The 18,933-nt window shown below is 36.8% G+C and overlaps 1 protein-coding gene across 3 annotated transcripts in view; it reads right to left on the reverse strand.

Annotated features, from left to right (window-relative positions):
* Positions 1 to 7,700: 7,700 nt before the first annotated feature.
* The window catches only part of LOC101859587 (transmembrane 6 superfamily member 1), a 13,480-nt gene continuing 2,247 nt past the window's right edge, over positions 7,701 to 18,933 (reverse strand). Inside the window, exons 2-9 of one of the 3 annotated variants that reach the window (XR_004858910.1) lie at positions 18,381 to 18,582; positions 17,936 to 18,018; positions 16,736 to 16,854; positions 14,827 to 14,913; positions 13,848 to 13,940; positions 11,870 to 11,989; positions 9,135 to 10,863; positions 7,701 to 9,038 (exon numbers count right to left, since the gene is read on the reverse strand). Coding sequence is in view for 2 of the 3 variants with exons in the window: in XM_005104856.3 (XP_005104913.1) it covers positions 10,609 to 10,863; positions 11,870 to 11,989; positions 13,848 to 13,940; positions 14,827 to 14,913; positions 16,736 to 16,854; positions 17,936 to 18,018; positions 18,381 to 18,582 (959 nt within the window). In the remaining variant the exon portion in view is untranslated. Of the gene's footprint in view, positions 10,864 to 11,869; positions 11,990 to 13,847; positions 13,941 to 14,826; positions 14,914 to 16,735; positions 16,855 to 17,935; positions 18,019 to 18,380; positions 18,583 to 18,933 lie in introns of all 3 variants that reach the window. The other 2 variants (XM_005104857.3, XM_005104856.3) reach the window with 2 other exon arrangements.

Below are 18,933 nucleotides of genomic sequence, written 5' to 3' on the forward strand. Positions count from 1 at the left end.
GTGACATTCTTTAGTTAAAGCTTTTTTAAAAAAGTATAATAGATTAAATGTCATCAAAATGTCACAAACTCAGCCTAATCCCCCCCCCCCCCCCCCCCCCCCGCCAAAAAAAAAGAAAGAAAGAAAAGAAAATGATGCCCGCCAAAAAAAAAGAAAGAAAGAAAAGAAAATGATGCCATACATATTTTCTCCAAGTAAGGCTACAACATAAGATAAATAATCTGAGACTGCTGTGTTCTTCATTGTTTCCATGGCCATGCTTTCTCTCTTTTGTAAAATGCATATGGGGGTAAAGATGGAAAAGTGTTCAGTTCAGTTTGGGTTGTTTTTTTTCAAATAGTGTAAAGTGACTTTGAGCAGCACTGAAAAGATAATGTATATTTAATATAAATGTTGTCATGTGTTATTGAACTTGTTTTGTAATTGTTATTTGTCTGTCAGGATTTTGCACAAAAAACATTTGTGTCTGTTGTGTGTATGTTGCAGATGTATGGAAGCCCCCTGTTTAAGGTCATTATTCTTTGCTTTAATCATCCAGCCATGCGCTTCACCTTTAGCCTCTCAGGATAGATAGAATAGATCACAAAAATCTGAGATTTGTGGTACTAGAACATCTCAGTTTCTTGTATTTCTGTGAGAGTTAGTATCTGTCACTGAGGAAGAACTTGAGTTTGTCCTTCCCTTATAACTTTATTGTTTGTTTCTAAAGTGTTTGTTATTATAGCAATCCATGACCAGAAAACATTTTTCGTATAATACAGGATGCCTCTTTTTAAAAAAGGACCCACTCAAAAAGGGGAATAACTTTATCATCTCTGCACTTATTTTTTTAAAGTATAAAATTCAAGGATGGGGACATCCATTTTGTAAATATAAAGAAAATCGTTAAATCATGTGTTCGAGAAATATCAAGTTTTTAAAGTTTCAATCAAAACTGGGTAAAACGCAGAATTTTACTTGTTATAATTATAAACGTTCAGCTTCAGGGGTGTGATCAGCCTGTTCTGGTTTGAGGAGCAGGACGGTAAAACCACAACTGTCACCTTAGATGGATTTCTAAACGTGCTGAGAAAGTTGAGGAGGAGAATGTGTTATACTGTAGAGGCCTGGTTCTAGTGGGATAGGTCACAGACTACACATCAAGAGGCTCTGATATGGTTGCAAGAAAGGCTTGGGGAATGCTCTATTTATAAGCCAAAATTTACAAATGAATGGGTACCACATTCCCTGAACTTGGGCTCCTTCAATTATTACATTTGGGGATTTTGACAGACAGAGTCTAGGTAAACAACCCTCAGACAAGGGAACAGCAGAAACTCCATGTCGAACAGGATGTCCAAAGAATCCACCCAGAAACATGCCACAGGGTAGTTCAAAATTTCCAGTGGCGTATTAATTGAAGCTTGTATGGAAAGAAATGGTCTACACCTGGAGATTTAAATAGTAACAACTTTCCTTGAGTTTATTTAGCAATATCAATTTTGTATTAATTTGTTTTTCAAATCACAAATAGTGACTATTTGAAACAAAACAGTATGGTTGATTTTTAAGAAGTTACAAAGTTTTGCCTGTCAGTAAATTTTAGTTGAAATTTTAGAGATTTGATATTTTTCGGACGTATTGATTTTTTTTCATATTGACAAATGTAACGCCCCATGGTTGAATTTTACTTCTGAGAAGTTTTATTAAAATTGGCTCAAAGATGACCAAGTTATTGCCGTTTAAGTGGGTTCTCTTTTTGTCTAGACACCCGGTGCATCATGTATAGCCTTTTTATGTGAAACAGCAACATGTGTTCATTGTGCTTATATTAACAAACTGAATGTTTTTCAAGAAGTTTAATTCCATTCCGATTAGAATGCTGAACATTAGGGAAAAAAAACCATATTGATTGGAATTTTTTAATGTATCAATCAATTGTGCAGTATGAGTCTGCCTAATGTCTTTATATATCTATGCATTAAGTCTCTTCAGCTCTGTATTCAGAGCTAAGCTATTGTCAGCAACTGTACTTTGGTGTTTAAATCTGATTTGTTATTGATGGACAAAAGGTTGGCATGTAGTTGTAGTCAAAGATTCTGTATAACAAGATGGTTCTCTCCTCTCTTTGAACCAATTAAAAAAGAGTCCTCAAAATCTGATGGTGCCCTCTTTGTGAATAGAGTAACCCTACTAGTGTGGAAAAAAAATCAAAGTGAAATTAACAAGTTTTGTATAAATTATAATTTAAATTTCAGAATAACGCCTTTTTAAATGGTTACGCTGACTAAAGTCCTCTTCAGGTGGAAGGGTCGACTGTTTTCTTAATTTAATTTGGCTTTAGAACAAGAAGCGAGTGGTCATGAAAATAAAATAAACCCAAAATTCCACACTAAGCGAACCGGAACAGCTGATGCGAAAGGGGGTGCTATTGCTATTCTTCTTCTAGAGAAATGAAAGAGAGCTTCAAAACAAAGACTGCAGCGACATCTGTACCAATGCACGGACTTCCGCTGACACTTTTTTGGCCGAGTGAACTATTTTGTTATGTTCTATCTTTGATGTAGTAGAGTTCCTTTTCCTTGACATTCTTCAGATTGAATTAATCAAGACATTCAATCCTATCTATTTGAGAGTATGCTGTTGTTTTGGTACTTTTCATCTCATAGACAGTGATTGATAAATCGTATCGGTTTTATAAAAATGTCATTAACTTGTATCTGAAAGAGGAATAATCAGATCAGTCTAATGTTTTGTAACAAATGTTTTGGGGGTTTTTTAACATTTTTTTTTTTTCGATTTCGTTTTTTCTCTAGGGCAGTTTATTTGTACAGTATTAGAGGTTAAATGATTGCTTCTTAGTCAGTCTTAGATGTTCTTACTGGCCTGATTGAAAAAAAAAACAACAACAAAAAACAAAGATTATTCATTCTTCATTATTTTTAATAATACTATGCATGTTTATGGTGACATAAATGGCCTAAAAATGCAATGTTAGCCCGTTATCCTTTAGAAACTAGAATTTAAAAAGTTTTATTGCTTATGTTGTGAATCCTTATAGTTATAATAAATACATGTAGCTGTGAAAGGGTGAAGTAAAATTGTCATGGTTGTAGATTTTCTTTAAGCCTGCATTTTTGGTTTATTCTTTTCTGCAATTTACTTTTCCAAGATATTGTTATGGTCGGCTGTTTCTCCAAATATTTTATTCTTTCCTTCTTCACACCTCACGTCTCCGCAATTAAGAGTTCTCTTTTGATAGTTGAACTCCCTTAACATAATGCTCAATAGCTCAAAATGTTTCCAGTGATTTGTTGTATTTTACAGTCAGCAATGGAAATCTGTGCAAAAGGAAGATTTCTAAGCATCCTGAAATGTCACTTCTTTGCTCCTTCACATTTTAGCTGAAGGACTAATTTTTCAGGTTGCCATTCCCAAATCGTTGGCAAGGGTGAAAGACTGTTTGGTATGCAATGTGTATGTGTGCAATGAGCAATGTGCCAAATGCAATTTTATATGCTTTCAAAACGATTTGCTTTGATATGTTTCTATCTTAATATTGTATGCTATAGTTGCAGTCTCATATTTTGTAGTGAATGCGCAAAGCACCAAGTCCCTTCTTAACCAGATCTGAACCTAACCGTTGCTGTAATCTTTTTGAGTGGAAGATAGTGTGAAGAGTTGTTTCGAGTTGTTCTGTTTTCCTCTCTCTCTTCATTGGCAGGCAGTCTTAGGCCTTGGCTCAGAAGAGATCCCATACGGCGATACAAGGGGCACTGAATATAAAATACAATACAGTACAATACAATACAATAAACTTGATTGTCCTGTCCTTTCTGGAAACTTTTCTCACCCTCACAGTGTCTGAGAGTGACAGTTAATAACAAGTAATTCATTGAGTATGATTGAGGACTTGTATGTGTGCAAGTTGTTTTTTGTTACTGTTTTCCTCTGTTTCCCCATCTCTCACTCACACATGCTCAAGCATGCTCTGGTAAAAAAAAAAAACCCGGCAGAACATACTGGGGACTTTAACTTTACACATCAGTGCTTGCCTAAATGGGCGTTGCGCTCGCTCATGGGTGATTTGGTCAACCAGGTAGTAACACGCCTTATTGACATTGGAAATACGTGATAGGTGGTACAAAAACTTTAGCCTCTTATTAAAGGTGGCTCAAGTAGACGCTGGCCATAAAAAGGTTGACAAACTCTGCTTCACACTTTAACCCTATCCGTATGCCCTGGGGTCATGTTGTACCCCTGGGGTTGTATTCTTCACATTTTAGAATACTTCTAGTACAAAGGTCTCTTTGAAACTTTCAGTATTTCTCAAAAAATCATTTTGACAGACTGCTACGCAAAGCGTACGGATCGGATTAACGAGTAAATTTCCTCTTTGAAAGTGGTGGCACAGAGCTCCACATGCCGTATGGATACGATAGTAAAACACGACGTACGGATAGGGTTAAAGATACACTCTTATGCTTTATATATCTGAAATGTTGTTTCTATTATTATTAATGGAACTATTAGTCAAAGGTCAGTTCTGATGTCTGGGAATGTTTTTTACACCATTTTGTGACTGAGAGTTTGTATTTAATTGTAATTGTAACATCACAGTAAATTAAGATTAAGATGCTTTTTTATTCAGAGGAATCCTTGGTGACAGAGGTAGATATTGACAAATACTGACCGCAACAATTTCTGACATATTTCTCTGAAGGGGCACAATCTATAGACAAGGCCCATCCATCGGACAGGTCATGCTATTTTGTCTCTCTGTCGATGTTCACATTTTATGACAGGACAGTTTTCTAATTTTTATTATTATTATACGAAAGAAGTTATGAAAAAGTTCTGTGAAAATCATATTTGGGTCGCAATTAGAATAAAAACATGTTGGAAGCTTCTGTGTAAGTTTTGCAAGTCCAGGAGAAAGTCTTTATCCTTTGCAACCACTCAAAAGGCTCACTCAGTGTGTTCATTATACTTTTGACTGAACGTTAAAAGAAACTAGAGCTTGGCCTTATAGGCTTGAAATCTATTTCTAACTACTACTACTACTAAAGCTAAATATGTTTGTGTCTGGGACCATTGACCAAGTTATTGTTTGCTGTGTGACTGTGCCAATGTATTTTCATTTTGCTATCTAAAACTGAGTATGACATTGTACATGTATATGTAAGCAAACAAGAAGCTATCACTTTTTTTTAATCAAAGTGTTTTTCTTCCTTCATTTGGTTTCGTACGTGGTTGAGAAAGATGCAAGAGGAATGTTGTATTAGAGAGAAGCATGTCGAAACAATAATGATCATTTAAAGGGAAAAAGGAAGATAGAAACCACAGGAAAAGAAAAAGAAGTTGGACCTACAAAGTAGCTTACCATTCCCAAATCCTTGGCAAGGGTTAAAGAGACTGGAAGATCTGCACCCATAATGCAAAAGAGGAAAATGTTTCAGCACCACCCTGCAGTGTAACATCTTTGGTATTGACTTAAATGTAGTCCTGCCACTGGTGAAAATGGGATTCCTGATTCCTACTCCCAGATGAAGCCATATTATAGGTGTACTTCTACCAAAGAGGTTATATAATACTACTAGAGCTCGCAGCAGTGTCCTCACACGTGTCGGACTTCGGGGCCTTCTTACCCTCGTTGGTATGGCTGGCGTGTCATTACATGAACAATATGAGCCCCCCACCCTGCTCCCCACGAGCTCCAATAAACGCTACCTTGCGTCCATATTTCAGCGCAAGCTTGTAGATTTCCTCCAAAGTGGGCACATGCAGCCCCCGTTCGTTTACGAGGGGGACATCACTTCCGCAAACTCTAGTGCTAAAAATATAACCTCTTTGACTTCTACTTCTACACCTATCATCATCTCACACAAATCTGCTGGGCCCTGGGCAGTGATGGAATGTGTATCTGCTGTCATGAGATGCCTTTTGCGAGTCAGACTCTGGGTGTAGCAGTTACTAACAGATACCAAGACTAAGCCTAGACTGAATATCCTTCACTGTTCAGTAGCCATCGACTTATACTTATAGAGGCAGTGTAAGATGAGATTATGGCTTTTCAGAACAGCAAGTTGGGGATGCTGACCAAATTTCCTACAAAGGGTGACTGTGTGTTTTATTAAATGCTTTCATCTTTACTTTCCCTCTGTTGTCTCAAGTGTCTTGTCTTTTTTCTCCCTGCTCTAAATGATATGACCATTGTGTTGATGTGCTTTTCTTAACCCCAACAAACAAATCTTTTTAGTAAGTGTTTTACGACACTTGCTGCAGCACAATTAGGTCATAATATAAGTGCCAAAGATTAGAAATGTTTCAAGAGAGTAACTTACAGTACACAGAAAAGGAGGAGAGATAAAAATGATAGATGTTTGATAGAAAAAATGGTCAAACAGCACCAGAGCACCCACCAACCACCCACTGAAATTCTTAATAAACTTTCAACAATTAGTAATCACATGTCAGTTTAAGGTGTGAATTTTTTACATGTTGCAAAAACTTAATAGCGGTGCATGGCACAATTAAGAAAGATCTGGATCAATTATGCAGAAAAATGACTCATGAAAAAGCATGCATGCCTCTTCATAAGAGCCAGCGTGCAGTACCGTAGTTACCATTTTGAAATCAATAATGATAATAATTATTAGCGTGTATCCCTACTCAACAGCAAGCTCTGTGGGCTTTACAATCTATTATTATTATTACCCCAGCAGACCCTAGAACACTCAGAAACGTTCTGTGCTTCCCAGCCAGAAGAAGGTATACAAGTGCTAGCAGCCAAGCTGATTAAGCCCTCAGACACTACGAACTAACAAGATTTTTTGTTGTCTATAGTCGGGTACCCTTTACCACATGGGTGAAATGGTGAAAATTCATAAAAAGGTCTTTCTCAAGGACACAACAGGCCCCTGACAGGGTTCGAACCCACAACCTTCCGGTAACAAGCCCAACTATTAGATCACCAATGCCACAGGTTAAATAAAAATGCAGTAAAGCCAGACCAATACAAATGTATGGAGTTACCTATTTTATTTGTAGTTTCACTACTAATAGATATGGGGATTAAGGATTCCAACCAAGGATACCAGTACCACTAGTACCAGCCACAAAAACAAAGAAACAAAAAAAAATGTTTTTTAAACTTTCTGTCAGGTCAGACTGCTGACTAAAATTAAATGTATCCCTGGTAATGATTAGATTAGCTTCTGTTTAAGTTACATGTATGGCCAACACAAAACTGTGGCCATCGTGGTGAAATTGGGCGCTTGTCAAATTAATTTAATCAAAGACTGCTGCAAGGCAACTTTTTTGTTCCTATTCTCTTTTTCACTCAAGACCTTTCTTGTCCATTTAAAAACACCTTTCTACTTTCTGTGTGCAGGTTACAGGAAAAACATTGACCGAAGGCATAAAAAAATGTAAATTTGCAGTTTAGAAGGACACTCAAACTTTGGCAGCCATTTTCTTGCTAATTTTAAATCTGACACCAGGCGGCCCCCATCTCCTTCACTTGTAAACTTCTACGTCTATTCAAGATAGATAGGTACTTTTTTCATCAAAAGCAAGATAAATGAACATATTAAGATGACACCAATAACTCCAAATGCCCAAAAATTGACGAATGCCTGATTCAACCACGTCATGATACGTAAAATTTCTGCTGTGAATTATGAAATCAGTACCTATAGAAATGCAAAGACAAACCAAACTTTGATGTCTCATGATATTTATTGTGACAACTGAGTCTACAGTAGCATGCACTAAGTATAAAAAATATCTAGTTCTAGCCGAAAAAATCAAAATAAATAAATTTCAAACCGACAACAATACAAAAATAAAAGTTTTAAAAAACAGTGTACGCAAATTTAAAAAATACTTCGCAAATACAGCAAGACATCTAAACTACCATCTACCCATATTCACAAAAAAACATGAATGAGCAGGAATTGCATGGGAAGAATCTGAGTTCAGAATTTTTTATTTTTTTTTACAAATACGAATAAACCTCTAAGAAGGCAGAACAAGTTCACTATGTCATACGATGAAAGTGATTTTGTATTCTTTGAACCACAAATCCAAGACCGACTTTCAGATGATCTCAATGAAAGTGATTTTGTATTTTTTTTAAAGCTATACCTGTACTCATTAGTCTGTGTCTTTGTAAAAGAGGAGATGTCAGATGATGTAATTTTATTGAATCGTCACTAAAATTGTAAGACTATAATTAAATAATAAATCACAAAACAAAGTAAAATCAGTAGCCTACATGTACACACATCAATAAAAAAAAGTATGCACATGGCAATACTAATGAACACTAAAACCAAGTAAAGGTAAATGCATTTGAACACATGGGATGGTGGGACGAGAAAAGATGAAGCGGGCCTGTGGTCATCAAGCTAGTCATTCAATATTATCAAAGAAAGCTTGACACTCAATGCCACCTACCCAAAGATGTTATATTTAGTACGAGTTTATGGCAGTGATCTCCCCCATGTAAACAAACGGGGGTTGCGTGCTAGAGCTCGTCGTAGGGAGCGCGGGGGGTGTGTCAGATTGTTCATGTAAATGGGGGCATGCTGATGAGGGTAAGAAGGCCCCCATATCTGACACATGTGACATCACTGCTGTGAGCTTTAACTTTAAGATTATGAATAACCTCTTTGCACCTACCCTATGATCAACAACATGAAAAAAATCTCGTTAACACCAATCCTAATGCCCGGTATTGGGAACAGAACCAGGTTCTTTGTCATGGCAGAAAATAAGTTCTCTCAATGACAACCCCCCCCCCCCCCCCCCCCCCCCCCCAAAAAAACAGCGATGACTATTGCAAAAGCCGTTTGTAAGAGAAAATAGATGTAAGGTGTAAAATTCAAACTCAAATTTTTAACAATGCTAACGAAAAAAATATTAAGATATGTGAGTTATTAGCTTGTTTAAATGTCTTGACAAGTGCCCATAGGAGATTTTTCAAAAGGAGCAATTAACCCTTTCGTTGCCAGGAGGTATGCGTTCCTACTGTCAGCACTGATTTTTCAGCGGAGCTCGTTTCCCAGGACAGTACCCTAATGTCTCAGTGTAAATGGACGAGCGATCTAGAGCTAGATCTAGATTCAGCGCACTCGTGACATATTTTGGACACCAGGTCTTCAGTTGTCACTTTTCCCACTTTTCTTATTCCCCTTTTCCTCCCATCTCTTTGATAATTTCGAATAACCTGCAAATCTAAGTCAAAAAGTGAATTTAATTGACTTTTTAAAGTCATTTCGATGTTTACATTTTACGCCCCCAAGCCTACAACTGTGTTTATCGATCGCTTGCAAGCCTAGCAGTAAAGAAATACAAGCAAATTTAGAACCGATATGCGCATCTTTTATTTCCGAATACAAATCCACGCAGCATTTATGGCTTAAACTCTGTACAGAAGAATATTATTAGCGCCAGGCTTTTAGCATGATGTACGTGTAATGTCATATAGGCAAGCAGGAGCAAACAAAGGGGCTAAAGGACTCCACTTCATATGTTGCAGAACATTCAGATTTCTACACAATGATAACTTAGATTTCTTAACCCAATGAAGCCAGCAATAACATAAATTTCATAATGCACTATGCGAAAAAAAAACCACACCCCCAAAGTGTATAGTAACGAAACAGAGTAAAAATTTACAAGTTAGAAAAAAATGTACATTTGTGAAAGTAGAAGGTGAATTGCAAATCTTTCAGAGATTCGTAACAAACTTTTAGAGTTTGACATCAACAGTGACAATAAAATGAGAGTATGCAAGGATAGATATAGCACTTGCTTCAGTTTGCTGCCTTAAGGTGCAAGAAGTTTATAGAGAATAACATGAAGAAATTTCACTTTTTACAGTTACATGACAACAAATAGTACCAAATACGGACAGGACACAACAGTCTCAAGCATCAAGGATAACGAATCTAGCATCTCTCACATTCTATCAGAAAATAAGACAGGCTGAGATAGGAAGATCATCAGACTGGAGTAATTGGCAATGCTGAAAAGTAGCACAGTCAAAGGCAAGATCTCTGTTTTGTTACCACAGACTACCTATAGTTACACCTGTCAACAATCCAACGTTCATTGCACATTCAACGATTGTAGGCACACTGAACTTTTAAAAAATACCAGTGACCATTGCACAAGAGCCTATTGCTTTAAAATGGAGCAGAAAATAACCGTTCACTCACAGACACACAGGGGTGAATTTAATAGACGAAATATTTCTCCAGACTTCACAAAAAATATACTTGATGGGATCAAGAACATCTTAGCATTATCTAGCTAAATCTTGAAATAAACCAGTGGTAAAAATATGGTCTATGGTCTACGGTCCTTTTTATCCAGAAAAGAACTTAGATACTAGAACTATTACTAGTAAAACACTCTGGTACCCAACTGAAAGTGACCAAATTCAACTGGAACAAAATCAGATAAGTTAAAGTAGTACAGCTTTTTTCTATAAAGACTGCCAACAAGTGGACTTTAAGTACTAAAATAAACTCAAAAACAAAATAGTAGTTGAAGCAACGAATTTGAGTATAAATCTTTGCACTAAATCAGTCAGCAGCAGAGCCACAAGCAAAGTGAGATCTATTCCACCTTCCTCTCATAGCGAGTCTCCTTGAACTTGTACACATACTTTCTCACTGGGCTGGCAAAGTCAATGGTCTGTGTCCTTCCAAACTTCTCAGTATCGCGCTGCGTGAAGAGGGCAAACAGATGGGGCATGACGAACAAGATTCCGTTGACCGCCCAGAATATAATGGCTCCCTTTCCACCACTAGGAGGTCGCAGGCTCTTGGAAGTACGAGAGTTGAGAGCTCCGGCCATGTAGGTGAATTGGGCCTGAAGGGAGGAGAAACAAGCTGTTTAATGAAATCATAATTCAACTGGTCCGGTCCTACTTTTCAATGTTATGCAACCCATGAGACAGAAAAAAACAAAAAAACAACTACATCTGACAGGTTCAGATGTACTTTTTTTTAGTGTTCATAACGGTTCCTCAAGATCACAGAGAAAAGCGATCGTTATAGTTATAGACAGGGTATCAGTTGTGATAAGTTACTAGACCTGACAGTCTACAGTTAGTTAGCTTAAAGTTTCAAATCATAACTTAACATTTCCATTAAACTTTGCATTGATTGAACAAACACATTTTCGCTGATCACTTGATCCCGAACATCCTCAGAATTACAGTGGTGTCCACTAACAGCAACCAAGAGAAGAGCAACCTCCATCTAACAGCAACCAAAGTTTGTCTAACACAATTCTCCATAAATTAACACCTTTAACAGCATCCTCTGCTGCAATAAATAATTGTCTGACAAAAAATTTTTCAATGACTCTATACCACTTACAATGGTTCAAGCAGTGGCTCACTGATGCTGCCTTTATTCTCACTTTCCGACATAACAACATCATCACATCATGAGATAAGAAAGTGAGTGAGGGGTGTGGGTACAGAATACCCCCCCCCCCCCACCCATTTGAAAATTCAGTTTGCAGCAACTTCCACCTTACATCAACAAAGGTTTGCTTCCCAACGGGGGTTGCTGTTAGGCGGACACCACTGTAACTGAAACTAGTAGGCTATCTAAGAAAATAACGATCTCCCAAGACTCTTCGTACAACCTGTTATCACATAAAAAAGTAAAAAGCTAAAAAATTAAAAAGTGTCAATATAGTAAAAACCACTGTAACAGTCACCTTTCCAAGACAATCCAACCACTTCCCACTTTGCACCCTTTTATTATAAAAGCACTGTCCGAGATGACCATAAGACAACTGCTTTCTACAAGACAAAGGAAGAGTTAACAACACAAAGCATAGCCGTGACCCTATCTATTCTCACCTGTCCCGCTGCTCCAGCATGTACAAGGGAGAAATCTCCCATCCAGTGCTGTCCAGGACTCCAGAGACCGTACATAGCGAAAATGTAGTAGCACACATAGAGGTAATCGTACGTCAGCATCTGGGAACAGACAACAAAAGATAAGAGAGATAAGATAAGATAGTACTTTATTATCCCAGAGGGAAATTTTCCTTGGCTGTACAGGACCGTAAAAACACATGCAGGTATACATTAAAAAATTTAAATCATATATATTACTCTCATTAAAATTCAATATGAAAAGAGAAGTAAAGCTGACAAAATGTACATATCAAATGCATCATTCAACCACATGCAGGAATTTAAATACTAGACCTTTGGAGTTATATACAGATACATACTCTAAGAGCAACACACATCTATGCTCATTCTGACAAAAGCCTTATGCTAGATGGTAAAAAACTTCTTTTATATCTTTCTTTCTTTGTTTTTGGAGGAACATATCTGCCGCTGCGTGATCTTACAATTTGTGTGGAAAAGGGGTGTGATGGGTCGTTTATAATGCTTTTTATCTTTTTATACGTGTGGTGTTATACATTTCATCCATTCTTATAAAATCATATCTAGAGATCTTGCTGGCTTTCTTAATGGTTCTGTCAAATTTTTCTTTATCTTTCACCTTACAATTCCCACCCCAGCAGCAAAATACAAAATAATAGCACACTTTCAATCATAGAATGGTAAAAAAGGGACATAACCTTATTGTCAACACGGAAACTTTTTTAATTTCCTTAAAAGAAACATTCTTTGATTTACTTTTTTATGCACAAGAGCAGCGTGGGGATTCCAGTCAAATTTGTGGTCGATTGTTACACCAAGATACTTGTAAGAGCTTACCACCTCCACCTCTTCATCTTTAATAAATAGGGGTTGCAATTGGTCTTTTTTTACTCTAAAGTCTATTATTAATTCCTTTGTCTTTTTTACGTTTAGTATGAGGAAGTGGTTATCACACCAATTGGTAAATAGATTCACAGCGTGAATAATAAATTAGCATCAAAACTGGGTAGAGCCATCTATAAAAGTAAGCAGTTTGCTCACTGGTACATTCCACCAGAAGGATAAGGGCAATAATATTAATCACTAGGCACGCACCAAAGAAAATGGAACGTAGTTTTCCCCCCTGTCTCGAATTTAAATGTATTATATTTAAAACATTTTATTATAAAACTTGTACATTGCATGGCACTGCAGCAAAAATATGCACGAAAGCTACCCAAATATGTTGTAAATGTTGGCATAAAAGTATACTTTCGGTTTTTCTGTCATTACAAAAGATTTCAACAGTTGGATGATGAAGGATAGAGGGTACAAAAAAATTAATGAACACATTGAGACTTGTTTTCTGACCTAAAAATCTTAATCATTTATATTTAAGAGTGACTCTAAAGAATTCTTATCAGATAGTCAAAGTTAAACTGATCTAATGACTAACTGCCACGACATTCATTACAGATTAGCGGGCAACGGCCAGCTTAAATATTTCAGTACTGACCATATTTGCATAAATAAATGATTAAATGTCTGCTTCTTAATTTATAATAAACACTGTTCAGTACTAGACGGCTAACCCCTCTGGTTTGAATCTGAGACACACAAAAATTTCACATTTTAAATAACACCAGTGGCGACATATGTATCATAGTGCACTGAAAATTATTTAAAGGGAATGATATATCGGAAACCAAAGATAGTTAAAAAAGAAGAGCATTGGACTTCACTTAAACCCAACAAGGTTAATCAGAAAACAGCGGAAAACAGAAATAAAATAGAATATCCCCCCCCCGTCCTGCATATTCAAACTCAACTAAACTATGTAAATACAATATTAATTTATAAGTGTCACTTGCACCCCCCCCCCCCCCCCCCCAACAAAATAGAAAACCACACCAAAACAACAAAAAGAAACGAAAACAAAGGGCAAAAACAAAACAATCACCTGGAATTTAGGAGCTCCGCTGGGATCAGCGAGATAAGGCTCAGCAGACTTCACATACTGCTTGATGATCGGCACATTAGCACCATGAATAGCCTGATGAGCAAAAAAACACAAAAAGATGACAGAGAGCTAGCCACAGACATAAATCCACACCTCTATGCACTATAGCTCACAGTAAAAAAAAGTACTCGGTAATATATTTTTAGCTAAAATAGACCACATTAGTCATTGTCTCAACTTCAGTCACAAACTCGGGAATGACCTCTGCTTAGTGGCCCGGCAGGAAGCCAATTATTCAAATCCTCCAAAATGACATACTTACATTGTATAGGTGTCACGACGCGATGGAATCAGGCGCTCGTCAATTTTTGGACACATGGAGTTATTGGTATCATCTTAAAGCATGTTCATATGTTTTGGTTTAGATTTTAAAATCTCCATTCATCTTGGATACAAGTAAGCATATTGATGATAGAAGGAGGTGGGGGTTGCGGGTTACCAGGTTTCAGAGGTAAAATTAGCCGAGAAATGGCGGCCAAAGTTTAGTTATTTCCATAGCTTGAGAGTCCGTGGAAACAAAACATTTTTTGTGCCTTTAATGAATGTTTTTCAGTACAATCACAATACATAAATGTGTTCCTTAATGGACAAGAAAGTTGTCAAGCCAAAAAAAAAAAATTCAAAAAAAATTTCCAAACATGCAAAAAATGCCAGTTTCTTTACTTTCATTATTTTGACGAGCGACTGGTTTCACCATGCTGCCTTAGATATTCTTGGAATTGTAATTATCAGGATTTAGAAAAGCTCCTCACTGCTAACTGCATGTAAGCTAGGACAACTTACAGTTTTATTGGCTATTATTACACAATATTTTTGTACTTTTCAAAAAAGTTTTCCGACTTCAATTCACACAAGAGGACACAATCTACTCAAACAGTAGCATCATCAAGCATATCTTTAAGTGGGAGGAAATACTCACAAGAGCCCGTATCACTGCAATTTGCATAGCAACGAAGAAATACAGGAAGAAGATCAAATCAACAGGTCTCTTCCACAGAGGAGGAAACTGGAGGAAAAAAAAGGGAAAAAAAAAGCTAAATATTTCAAATACCGTTTCCATTTCAAAATAATTCACTGTACAATTTATATCAAGAACAAAGTTCAACAAATAACAGAAAGAAGACTAACAAAATTGAGAAGCATCTTTTAACCCTTCTGCATTAAAAAACTGATATTTCGTCAAAGCTTAAAAGACCAGTGTCTCTTTATTGATTTCTTCATCTTGGGTTATAAAAAAAAATATTTTTTTAAGCAAAATTGCTTACTGAAATACCTATCTTTACATCTATCTCAACCAAACTTAAAAGGAGAGTACAGCTGGAGTGCCTCTTTCCTTCATCCATGACAAACAGTGCAAAAGCAGCATTTGGGTAAAATTACTCCTTCCTAAATAATACATGATAGGAAATTGTCAAATGTCTACAGATTGGCCCAGTAAATAAAGATTCATTCAATGACTTGGAAAAATGCTACATAATAGTGTGTATGAATTGTTTTAAAATCTTGAAGCGGGAACACTCAAGTAGAGTACTCAAATTAAGTTGTAAAAGGTGCTAGTACCTAAAAGAAAACATTCCATAATTGCGGTTGTAATTTTGAATCACTTCCATTAACAGAGATGATTATACAAAAGTTGTGGAAATGCGTATCATCTTGTCAGTCATCAAGTGCTCAAGCATTTAGTCCCTGCTATTACTCACTCTGGAAGTTGTTTTTTTCCTTCACCCAGCGGAGGCTTTTAGCTAAAACAAAGATTTTGCATTTTTCATCATTTTTGTTTGTTGCTGCACTGTGGGTTTTTTTCCTTCCGTCTTTTTGTGCATTATTCAAATAATCTCAGTAATTCAAATTTAACACTGACTACAGAAAAATAAGGAAACAAAAATTTTTTACAAAGCCTAGCATTCAAAAAGTAGCATAAAATATATCTAAGACAAAAGTAGTATGCATGTTGACATATTATTTACTAAAATATCAGCTAAAATTGTGGATCTGCACTCCTCTACCCTTTCCCATACAAAAGAAGTCCAACCCCCCCCCCCCCCCCCCCACACACACACAGTTTGCTTCCATGCACTCTCCTTTTCTCTTTGTCGTTTGTGAAAACCATACTATAGTAATGTTTTTTAAAGTTTTAGTAGAGGTTTTACGGCGCTAGCAACTGCATATGGTCATGAGCGCCAGGAGATTTGATTAGAGGTGTTACAAGAGAGTAACAAACATAAAAAAGAAGAAGGGGAGATAAGGACGATAGATGTTTGATAGGAAAGAAGAACAAGCAAACCACACCAGAGCATCCGCCAACCACCCACTGTAATATTATGTTATCTGTTCATACTTATGCAAACTAGTATTGAGGGAAAGAAAGGAAAAGCAACCCTGTGACCCTGCACTTAGGATTCTAATACTTTGAGTACTCACTCCAAGTATTTCACAATAACCCAGACTCCGACACAAGTACAAAAAAATACTGGACTCGCACACCCCTACTTGAAGACAATAGGACTGTGGGTTTTACAATTGATTTTGAAACAAATTATTGTATTCTTTTTGTTCCAACTTAAAACTTTTAATTATATTTTAATCAAATCAATAGACTGAAAGGAGTGCTATTATTTGGGTTACATACAGCCTAAATAAGGTCACTCTAAAACAAAAGGATAAAATTGCATGGACAGCAAATTAAATACTGAGACAATCATAATGGCAATACTTACATTGAGACAGCACATATTTAATTAAGAACAAGGGTCTTTTTTTTAAAATAAAAAATGAAAAGTGTCATGATGGTAACATAAGAATAACCTGAAATTCAAAAAAATATTTACCTTAATAAAAGTGCGAGCCTGAATAGTGCGATTATGAATCATATTGATGAGAGCCAAAAGGGGGATAACACAGAAGGTAGAGTCGGCAAACAACGTCCACCCGATCTCATCTTTTCCTGCTGAAAAACAATTGCATCCACAATACGTGTAAGTTAATTTGATTTTCAAACATTTCAAACAAATAAAAACAATGATTATAGATCCAGAGTGATAAAAACTACTGTGCTTAAACGTAATCTTTCAGCCCCTCTAATAATAGGAACAGTGACAGCTAAAGAACCTTTTTATTTTTGGTTGGGTGTTTTATGGTGCTCGCAACTGAATAAGGTCATATGAGCCTGCCGGACACATATTAAACATTTTCAGTCGGTAAGAAATTTTGAATTTTGCCCAGGTGGCGGGTAAAGCCTACATTTATCGATTTTGGACCACCAAGGGATCTTTAACTTGCGCAACTTGCACACTGGACCTCTGAGATTATTCGCCCTTATCCGAGAAGGCTAGGTGTTCGATCTTATCAACCATAAGATCAGGGGTGTTGCTGAAAGATAGGAGCAGTAAGAAGGGAGTCAAGAAGTAGCAGTAGAAAGGGTTCAGAAAGAGTCAGGAAGGGGCAGAGGAGGTGGTGGGGTGGGGGCAGAAAGTGGAGACGAAAGCAGACAACAGAACATTGTTTTTGTCAGAGAGCAGGAAAGGATGTGAAATGAGAAGATTTTAGAGAACAAAATTTTCCGTCGCTATCCAGATTCAAGCCCGCGACCTACTGAATGAGAGGCGAACACATTAACCTCTAGACCACAAGAGCTCCTTCTCCATCTTTTGCTATAGGGAGACAATCTTTATGTCCTCTACTTATACTTATGTCCATAACCTCCAGTGCACTGTCTTTCTAACCTTTTCCAGTCTGAAGGAGCCATCTTCAGCAGTATTGTCTTAATGTATACATCTTTGCCTACTAGACCAAAGCTATTTCGACCTCTCTAAATTTCTCTATGTCTGAACCATTCACAGATAATTACTAGACATTCTATAAGACACAAGAAGCAACAAGCTCCACCTCTAAAAACATGAATCCAATATTTCAAGAAGTAGTGTTAGCCATGAAAATTTCTGAAAAATTTATTCAACATCTCCTTGGAATCAGCAGAAACTGCAAAATTAAAGAATTTACAGAATGCACCTAAATCAAGGGACAAACACCTGTGAAATAAGCAGGAAGCAGTACTGCATAGCCATTGAGGACAGACCCAGCCCAGTACAAGCCGACCTCTCTGTGAGTCTCTCTGAAAAAAAAAACCACACACAGGAGAGAAATTAACTGCATGAATGAACATGAACAACTGCTTGGAAAAGCTGCTAAGAGGCCCTGTATTTTGGGACAGATTCTTTATTTTAATAATAATACAAATCCTGAAGGTGATTCTTTACTTCGTTCAAATTATATTCATATTCTCAACACAATCATCTTTCCAAATGAAGTTTACAAATATTCACGCCTCTGAATTGAGTTCCCTTGTGTCTCAGGTCATGGGACTCTATAAACCACATTTGACCTACAATTTGTGTTCCAAATGAATTAAACTGACATTTCTTATCTCAGAGTATGCTGTATGTGGACCAAAAACAGCACAAATAAAATACTGACCGGTAAGTGTACAGGGCAATGCACCCTATTCCGAGTAGAAAGTTGACAACTCCATCCCAGTACAGGTACACTGCACCATGGGCCGTCTTTAGGAAAGGCAAATACTCCAATGTAAATGGAGCCAATGCCTTGGGAATAAAGCCATCTAGTTCAAGAACAATTCCAAGGTTAAGGAGACCTGCCCAACTGAAGATGCTGAAAACTGAAAGTAAAAGCAAACACCATAATGTGTAAATAACTTAACATGGATGGCATGGTAGTAAAACCAGCGTAAAACTCAGTAACTACATTCCCATAATATCATGACATGACATAGTTATTAGGTCTACAATTTAATCTTTAAAATCTCTTACTTTTTATAAAATAAATGGTATTTTTTTACTTTCCCTCCCGTCTCACACTCAGCTACCAGTTGTCTATTTTCTACTAAATATTGATGCGCTGAACACGAATATCAACTTCATTTCCGTCGCAAATTAATAGTTTTTGAAATATATTGATTGTTTTTAACCGAGATAGACATGCTTTGGACCAATCGGGGGGTTCCAGTGGG

Source organism: Aplysia californica, unplaced genomic scaffold (assembly GCF_000002075.1).
Source record: "Aplysia californica isolate F4 #8 unplaced genomic scaffold, AplCal3.0 scaffold00439, whole genome shotgun sequence".
Lineage (NCBI taxonomy): Eukaryota > Metazoa > Mollusca > Gastropoda > Aplysiida > Aplysiidae > Aplysia > Aplysia californica.